The sequence below is a fragment of the Aspergillus brasiliensis genome, assembly GCF_001889945.1.
Source record: "Aspergillus brasiliensis CBS 101740 unplaced genomic scaffold ASPBRscaffold_3, whole genome shotgun sequence".
In the NCBI taxonomy this organism is placed as follows: Eukaryota; Fungi; Ascomycota; class Eurotiomycetes; order Eurotiales; family Aspergillaceae; genus Aspergillus; species Aspergillus brasiliensis.
The window spans coordinates 2,082,913-2,092,642 of record NW_027137444.1 but is presented as its reverse complement, the minus strand read 5'-3'; the positions used below and the strand labels follow the sequence as shown (position 1 = coordinate 2,092,642).

Sequence of the window (9,730 nt, the reverse complement as noted above, 5' to 3'; positions counted from 1 at the left end):
TAGACAGAGGGTCCCCGGTTCCCGACATTCCGATGCCCCAACTCTTTCTCTCTTCCTTCTTCTCTTTTTTTTGGTCGGTCGGACAAGCCCGATTTACCTAGACCCAACCATGCATCATCCCTTGCAAAGGTTTATTTTGTGCTGAAGAGTGAGCGCGCCTTTTTCCGACATCCGCCGCCGTTTGCCCATGGAAGCAAGTGGCCGATCGACGTCATCGTCGACGTTGCGCACCGCCACAGTCGATACGAGCTGAAGAGGCGACCATGTCTCGGTTGAACGATGGTTCGTCCGGACGAGCACTGCGCGTGTCCCTACCAGAACTTTAACCTAGTCAGTGGTAGAGGTAGAGCACAAAGCAATAGATTAGTGCTATCAGGCTATCACTCATACATTCTCCTAGGGTAATGCAATACAGTACAGTCCCCATCAGATGATCATTTTCGCCTCTAACCCTTGTATGCGCGGGACCCGTAGAACCAGGCGCGAATCCATCACTTCGGATAAAGCAAGTCACAGGAATCGAAAGCAGGGCAGAATTAATCGAAGATCACGTAGCAAGGAAGAAAAGAATTCCAGGAGAACCCGAAGAACCCTGTGACACCGGTCCAGATAGTAACAATACACCCCCAGCCAGTTTGAAAGAGCCCATCACCAACACCGCAGAACCAAAACCCCGCGTCCAGCCTTGACCCGTATATATATATGATAAGCGTGAGCAAAAGCAACCAAGAAAAAAAAAATAAACACAAAACATATCGCCCATTGGTATCCCGAATTAGCAAACAACCCTGGTTTAGTCGTAATCGTCCCCGGCATCGTCTCCGTCGCTGTGACGCCCGCGCGATCCCTTCACGCCGTCTTTGCGGATGGGAATCTTGATTCCCTGAAGGGCAAAACATTTGCTCAGCGGTGTGCTCTCAATGACACCCGGGAACTTCTTGGCGGAAAACACGTGGAATGGCTCGGAGAACACAGAGGCCAGCACGGGCGCTGAGCCGTGATTGATCACGGAGACCCCGTTGGGGGAATCGCCGGACTGGCTGCCCACATTCACAAAGCTCATTTTGAGACTGCACGATCAAATCAGTACATCAGCCAGAATGCAATATCAGAGAAGGGCACCCACCGGAAAGAGCCCTCTGTGCGCACACTCAGGTCCTGCAGGATAAACCACACGCCAATCTTGTTTTCCGGATCAGTCAAGCGAAATGCGCTGGCGCTGAGACTGCCGATGAGGTTCCGCGTGAACATGCCGCCAGGCCCGGAGGCCACGGGCTGGGCCGGGGAAATGTTGGCGGGCGGCATGTGGCCACCGGCATAGTAGGGCTGATAATAGGGTGCTTGTGGATTCGTCCCATACGGATTCTGGTATTGTAGTTGGGGGTTGCCACCGTAGTAATTGTTCATCTGAGGGTACCCCACCGGCTGGCCGTAGGCGTTTTGTGCGTAGGGCGGGTAGGAAGGCGAGACACTATGCGGCGGAGGGGGATATGAGGAGGACATGGCAGTCGATATCGATGGAGAAGTGGCGGAGTGCTTGACGAGGTTTACCTCGCTGGTCCCTTCCGCGTTCCACAGGTCGACCATCAGCACATAAAAAGACGTATCGATCTCACTAGAATGGCCGGTCAGCGCCTATCCTCATCCGAGCGGATATGATGCCGCCATACTTGATGTCAATCTCCTTTTCAGTCTGAGCATCTCGAACAACCAGGCGAATGCAGGGCGGAGGTGTAATTGGCCGGCGATCCTGAGCTACAGTCAGCTACTAGCGGAGAGGAGGAAGGGGAAAGGCACAGCAAGACCAACCTTATCGCCGAAGCCGCACATCCGGGCGCGAACCGGCTGCTGAACCACCTGCAAAGACCAAATGCGATTTTCATGAACGGTGGAGAGCGGCGCTAGATGGCTCGACGGCGGTAACCCGCCGGCAGACGCGACGCCTGCAGAGCCCGGAGTGGGGTATGAGGAGGACGGGGGTGGAATACGATCCATCGAGAGCGGCGGCGGGGGAGGCGGTGCGGGATGTGTGCGATCGTCCAGAGCGTACATGACGCTCATCACGTTGAAGACGGTGAAGGTCGAGGAAGTGGTGGTGGGGTGAATGCCCAAAACTGCTGCAGCAAGACTCGCGACGGGCAAACCCAATCTATCACGAGCGTAGATCGGGCCAAAGACACAAGCTCCTATGAGAGTCTTGCGAAGAGGACCGGAAGAATTAACCCACGCGTCGTTCGGACGATGGTGTACAGCGTAAAACGTGAAGCTCGTGAAGTGAGGATTGAAGTCTGGGTAAGGCGCAGCGACGAGCTGTCAAAATGCGGGAGAATCGCTGAGCCTTCCACGGATCGGCCGCAGGACCACAGGTTCCCCAACGATGACCGCTTTATCCTGGGGGGTGTTGGCAGCACAAGGACAGGAACCAGCCGGACTAAATGATTGGCGGCTATGTAGTTGCAAGCCAACCCAAAGCTGGAACAAGCAAGACCAGATAATGGTGAGGAAGAAGAGGAAAGATGGCGGGGTTGCGAAAAGAGGGCAGAACTGAACGTGAAGAGGAAAGACGGAGGAGTTGGTGCGGACAGCAGAAAAGATTGGAGCAGCCGAGGAGGGGACGAAAGCAGAAGGTGAGCGAGTCACGGGCAGCTCTCGAGGTCCAGAACCTTAACTCGAGAGATGAGCTCACTCATTTGCGGTTGCTACAGTACGCCTCTGCGTAGAGTAGCTGAGTAGCTACTTATCACTACGCGAATTTTTACGAGCGCTGGTCTTTGTTTCGATTCCATTTATTCTGAATAGAATAGATAGTTGATATACAAACAATCTACTATATCCAGGGAAGCATGATTTCCCCCAATCTCCAAAGTATGGAAGAAGTCGTCTACTGCTGGGAAGGATTTCCATAGGACGCGTGTTGCAGGAAAAAAGTGAAAGCCAGTCCACGGATCCCCGGGGGGAGGTTACTGTTAGAAAGGGAGCCCAGCCCCAGCAACTCCGGCAGTTTTACTGGCATTTGGGGGGCAGAAGGATTGGGCTAATGGGCTTAGCTGGCCAACCCTCCGGGCGTGCCCTGCTCTTTGCTCCCTTCGGTCGTAGCGTCACGGATCAGGAGGCGATCAACCCGGCGCAGGAACCTCGCGACCCAGACGGTCGGGTTCAGCAAAACTGTCGTTTTTATTCGTTTGACTCGTTTGGCCCAGCAACTCCCGCTGGATTTTCCGGGCCTATCCTTTGTTTGCTTTGACCTTTGCTTTTTATGTGATCCATCTATTCTCCCCAAGTTTGCTTTGAAAACATCTGTTTACTTTTCCTGACTCTTCTTTGTCCTGATTCATACCAATAAAGCGAGGGGAAAAAGGGGATCAAAAAACAGAAAGAGATTCCCCTTCATCTCATCATCATCACGACTGGACCCATCGGGAAGTTCAGCTTGTGTAGTTTACTCCTCCCAAAAGAAAATTCTATTTACATTTTCATTCAGCAGGCCTTTGCTGTCACCGCAGGAGTGGGTCGAGTAAATGCAACGAAAAGAGGAGAAAACGCGACGGTGGGAGGCTACACTGCACAGGCTCCTCTTCCTAATCAGGCCAACTGCGGCATCCACCCCGGCCGAGGCGTGCACTATTGTGGAGCATTTGACCGGATTCCAACCAATCCGCGGCAGGGATCCTCAGCATTGGGTCGGATTGATGGCTGCGGTCGCCGTTCCAGGTTAGGCGGCAGGAAATCAAACTCCATCCGTTCCGTTTTCAGTCAAAGACGGACTCCATCGGCAGGAAAAAGAATCCCACACTCGGTGCCGCCGGGAGCTGAACTGTTTACTGAGTAGGTAAGAACTTCCGATCTTCTTTTACCTCTGGAGACTTTACATTCAACCAATAATCGAATGAGATCTCACCCATCTTACATTCCCTGACTCAGGGGAGGTGGGTTGTTGATTGGAGGGGGAAGCGGTCCAATCGCCCGTAGGCGGATGATCACCCTCGTTGTGCGCCATAATCCAATCCAAGTTCCAACATTTTCATCGGGTGCGGGCGCCGGTGGATCGGTAAACAGGCGCTGCATTGGTACCCGGCCACTTGCAAGTTGCCACTACACACTGCCTGCACTTACTGTATGGGGGATGCGCTTGATTTATCCGCAGTCTTGCCGGCCGGTTCTGCTCGGTCATTACAAATGCTCCGATTGAATGAGTATTATGGAGTAGAGATAGGGGAGAATCATTGCCGCCGCGAGATTTGTCAGTCCACAAAGCTTCTGGGCGTAAGTGAGAAGACCGAAATATCTACATAGTTATTTTCTGCGGTCTAAACCAGTATGAGTACGAAGTACACATGCGGACGTTACTTGAATCTCACTTCCTGGCCACATAGTTATTACTCTTCGCACAAATGCTCTGCTCTTCAATCAGACGCAGTCAAAGTCATCTGCAAGAAAAGCCAGAGAAGGCAGGCATCTGGAAGATCGTTGCGCCTTACCCGTGTGACATGGTGACACGACTACCCAACTAAATTATATGCATATACTTTCCTGGAGACAGCTTGTCATCCTCTCCCGGTTCGCTGGATCTGCATAAGCTCTCACTTAAACTGAAACTCTAATAGCGCTATGAATATCGGAGCCTTGCTGATACCAATAGTCAGTTGGTCGGACGTGGTTGCACCGTGACTAAGGATGAAGTCACTGGCTTCTGCAACGCGATGGATCAAGCAACAGGAAAACCCCTCTCCGCCTGCAGTTATCCGAGAGCCAGTAATGACTTCTCCAGGGCGTGGTATGCCCCCTTGGTCGCTTCAACAACTCCTATATCCTGTGTACAGTCCCTGGTGTCACAGGCAAGGGGCCGTATGTATCCAGGGTCCGGGGCCAGACCAACCCTGCGGTGACAAAGGTCCCTGAAAGTCCCCCTAGTCCGATACATTGCTTGTAGCCACATTCAGGTGGTTCCTTGGTGGAAACTACTTGGCTTCATCAAAGTGCCAGGGGGTTCCATTGTTGCGCAAGGATGAAAGGCGTCAACAGGAGCTACATTTCGTCGTCCAAACTTCTGAAAGGAAGTCAGACGATGAAACTGCAAGATTAAGCTTTGGTGCTAACGAGACTTTGCAGGGATCCTATCTTACAGATTTAAGCATAACATAGGATCACACGTGCCCGCGTGCCTGTGCAGAACACAAGGTTTTCTTCTTGAGGAAGAACCTTGGCATAATGCTCCCGTAGGTGGCTCCTTTGCAGCCCGGTCACTAACCGACCATATCTTGCCCTGAATATGCCCCTGGGCCTCTCGAAGTGCTGCCCTGGGCCTTAAGAAGATTCATCTCCCGCAATTCTTTTCCGAGGATGGGTAGATCGTGGATTCAGGGACGACCCAACGATGAGCCCGAGCCGGGTGCCCCACGATCAGCCATGGAAGACCATCTCAAGGGTCTTCCGACCTGCGGGGAAAGTCTCAGCAGAAGAGGTACACTTAACACTGAGTGGTCCTAGCCTTGAACAGGACTGAAGCCGGGTTGTGAACATCTGGAATGCGGGGGAGGTGATCTGGATTGAAGAATGTGGGAAGCACCGGGGCCGGCCTTGAATGAGCCGAGGACGGCGACAAACTGACAAGAAACGTCGAGGATGATCTACGATCTGAAAGATGCGATCTGCCGGGCCCGTCTCAGGGCTGAATAATGGAAATCATGACCCAGGGGTAAGTCTGAGGTCCGCGGCCGCGATTGGTCGCCGCCTGGCTGGGCTGCTGCTTTTCCATGCCGAACTATGGACGAGAACGAATGGCCCCGGCTTGCTACCAGTTCCTTCATTACTCGTCTGTTAGAATTCAAGCCTAGCAAGGCGGCAAACCCATACGACCCACTGTTTCCAACAAAAACATATTCCTGAATCAAATTGTGCTGCAGACGAACATTATGGGGAGGGAGTACTTGAAAGCCGCATCCCCTGGGATGGCCGGCATGCTGCCAGACAGGTGAGCGGCGACATCACAGTCTCACACATACTCTTCATCTCTGTCTGCTTTTTTCACTGTATGTCATGAGGTGCTTTGGGTTTTTATGTCTCCAATGGGCCTGGGGATGCGCTCTCCTCCAAATTGTTGTGTCTGCCTCCTTTGCTCCCCTACTGCCTCCGGCTTATCCACTTGCTGTCCGCAGCCCCTATCTATCTTGTTAGTCTATCTCTTCTTTGGCTATAGTCTTGATTTGATTGTCTTCAATGTGTAGAATCAATCGTATGCTGACGTATACAGCTTGGCTTCCTGGATCTCAGACATCTAGCCTTCCCACTAGTTCTCCTCAGTTTTGGTTCGGGAATAATCTCACATGGTCTGTCATTGCTCGCGTAGATGGTCAGGCTTACAGTCTGTTCGGGGTCTCTGAGGCACTAGAAGGCATACAGGCTGCTACTGTCAGAGATGGCAATTTCACTTCGACGCACAGTACTTTCGTACTGACAGCCGGGTCGAAGAATTTCACCCTGGACTTTTTCTCGCCTGTCTCCCCAACAACCCTTTTACGCCAGTCTCTGCCCTTTTCTTATCTCACGATATCAGTTAGTGGGATATCGAGCAACGAGTCCGTCCAGATTTACTCAGACATCGATTCTTCCTGGACCGGTCAACCGGATAACGCCACCTGGGCATTCTCTGAAGATAACAGAACCTCAGTGTTCCAGCTAAGCCCTGCTGAAGAGCTTTTATTCTCGCAGAACGCTCAAGAACAAGCACTTTGGGGTGAGGCAGTTTATGCCACGCGAGCCCAAAATGGAAGTGTCCTCTCTTCTGCTTCGGGGCCGTTGTCTGCTATCCGTTCTCAATTTGTGACCAATGGATCTCTGAACAACTCATACGCAGCCTGGACATCTAATGGTGTTGTAGCATTTGCACATGAACTGGGAACTACTGCAGAGAATACTTCAATTACCTTCGCAATAGGCCATGTGCGTGAGCAGACCATTAATTACCTCGGCAGTACGCAAACAGGGTACTACCGAGCACTTTATCCAAATACTACGTCCGCTGTTTCGCATTTCCTTGACGATTATTCGGACGCGCTGGATGAGTCGATCAGCATGGATGAATTCATCCAGAAGGGCGGAGAATCATCATATGGCACCAATTACTCCGACATACTGGCACTGTCCCTCCGACAAATCTACGGTGGCATGGAACTCACTATCCCAAATGATACACTTGACACCAACGACACCAGAGCTTTCATCAAGGAAATCTCGAGTGATGGCAATATCAACACTGTCGATGTCATCTACGCGTCTTTTCCCGTATTCTACGTCCTGAATTCCGACTACATCCGACTCCTCCTAAAGCCCGTATTCGAGTACATGGACAAAACCAACTACACCTACGACTTTGCCGTGCACGACATAGGCTCCAACTATCCCAACGCCACCGGACACAGCCCCAAGGGAGAGTTCATGCCCGTCGAAGAAAGCGGCAACATCCTGATCATGACCTACGCCTACGAAAGCGCAACCAACAGAACCAACATCACAAGCACATACACTCCCCTCCTGCAACAGTACGCCCAATACCTAAACACACATGGCAAATACCCCGACGCACAGCTATCCCTCAACGACGCCTTAGGCAAGGTAGCCAACCAAACCAACCTCGCCATGAAAGCAGCCAGCGGCCTCGCCTGCTACGGACACCTGACCTCGCAGCAAAACTACACCGGCGCAGGTAAATCCATCGCCGACGCCCTCTACAACGGTCGACTCGGCACAGACCCCAACGGCACCTACTTCACCACCCAGTACGGCAACGACTCCTGGTTCCTCGCGTACAACCACTACGCGGACGTCCTCTTCTCCTTGAATCTCTTCCCAGACGAAGCCTACAACGCCACCACGGCCTTCTACCCGACCGTGCGCAAACCAGCAGGTGTAGCCCTCGACGCTAATCTCGACTGGGGGCAAACCAACTGGCAGGGCTTTGTGGCGGCAACCGTCACCGCTGAAGCCAGAGACATGTTTATCTCTGATATACATGCCTACATCGCCAATGGACGCAACGATGTCCCCTTCTCGGACCGCTACTGGGTGCAAGATAGTCCGGCCGGTGAGGCCGGTGAGTATTTCGCTTTCCGGGCGCGACCGGCGCTGGGAAGTCACTTTGCGTTACTGGCGCTGCAGGGTGCGGATCAGTGGTTATATTGATATGCCGTCTTGGTATATGCATGTATTGTAAATAGGACTCCGTTATGTTTAGTTTCGAAATAGAATAATGTATTCACATTTCCGTCGCAATGGGAGTAATTAGTATATACATTTCTTGCAACTTATATATATAGTATGATGATGATGATGATGATGATGATGATGATGATGATGATGATGATGATGATGATCAGTACAAACGAATCAATATGAACCAGCATGCACAATGTACATACGTTATTAGATCCTATCATTCCATACAGAGTACATTCGATGAGAATATATTCAACTACAACTTGCTCATCAATAACAAGTAATTAACGGACGGATTCAATATGAACTGAAAATTGAACTAAAGTGACTGACTACTAACTAAAATTCCAACCTGGATGAGATATGACAATCGCATACAGATAATAACAGATAGCTGTAGGAGACATATGGTTGTTGTGGAGGTGATGAGATCATTACAACCTACCCTATACAATATATGTTGTGATGATATTGAACCGACTATATATTTATCCATCCATTTTTGAGTCGAAAAGGAAAAATATAGTTCGCCACTCAACTACTACTAACGACCTGTGTAATAGTTTGTATAGTAATGTATGGGGTCGGTTTAGTCAACATAGCTCATATCCTTGGGACACTATAGTATACTCTCTCTCTCTATATGTACTATTCATTTAAGGAATTTAAATAGGTGAGCAGGACTTATTATGGAACTACTACTACTACTACTACTACTACTACCACCACTAGTTACTACTACTACATCCAATACTATCACATAATATATGATTCGACCTTGGACTTAGTATGTTTTCCAGAAATCTTATAACTGATACATCGTACATAGTATATGTGTCCTTCTTGTCAACTTCTGCTTCTTATTTTCATCATTATTCTACATGAATTTACGCTGCTGAGTATGAATTATGTTACGACTGATATTGTAGGATTATTCGCAAGACTTGAGACTACCGGGTGGTCATGGGATGCAATTGAGTGAGGTAGCATGTTGAGTCATTTGTAGTTATCAGGTAGGTAGAGGCCTCTTGCGAGGTGATATGGTAGAAGGCAAGTATGGAATAAATCAATGCCGGGTCACGTCACGGTTAGCAAGTGGTCTGTTTACTGCATTGCGTGCTGTGTGTGGCCTGTGATGCAGGTCCCGAATCTTTAGCTTACACGTGTATATTGAGCAGGTTGGATATGCTACGTTTTAGGAAAATGCGTGCGGATGATGTTGAGACGTGATAGGCTCATGTTGCTGTTCAACATGGCTGGCTGATAAGGCACTTGTCGGTTGGTAAGTTGAATGACCTGTGTTGTATTGTTGAGCACGATCTGCATCTCACATACAATTCTAGCATGACTGCCAGGAAAGCAGTGTTAGCAAGTTTAGTGTAGTATCATGTGTCAACTGCTGCATGGTAGAGGTCTTTCGCATCTTGTCAACAATTGGTGGTCTTAGACCTCCAACTCACAAAACTGACGAGCAACTGCCGATTTTCCGGTTCAGTTTGAAATGGGGCGAATCTGGAGT

At 50.3% G+C, this 9,730-nt stretch overlaps 2 protein-coding genes across 2 annotated transcripts; one reads left to right on the top strand and one right to left on the bottom strand.

Annotated features, from left to right (window-relative positions):
• Nucleotides 1-793: 793 nt before the first annotated feature.
• Nucleotides 794-2,052, bottom strand: ASPBRDRAFT_119931 (velvet factor family protein; the record flags this gene model as incomplete). Its single annotated transcript, XM_067617302.1, has 4 exons — nt 794-1,070; nt 1,127-1,615; nt 1,671-1,750; nt 1,810-2,052. The coding sequence occupies 4 exons, from the start codon at nt 2,050-2,052 to the stop codon at nt 794-796; spliced, it is 1,089 nt and encodes a 362-aa protein (XP_067482110.1).
• A 3,984-nt stretch (nt 2,053-6,036) lies between these two features.
• On the top strand, nt 6,037-8,178 carry ASPBRDRAFT_120791 (uncharacterized protein; the record flags this gene model as incomplete). Its single annotated transcript, XM_067617382.1, has 2 exons — nt 6,037-6,169; nt 6,251-8,178. The coding sequence occupies 2 exons, from the start codon at nt 6,037-6,039 to the stop codon at nt 8,176-8,178; spliced, it is 2,061 nt and encodes a 686-aa protein (XP_067482109.1).
• Nucleotides 8,179-9,730: the final 1,552 nt, after the last annotated feature.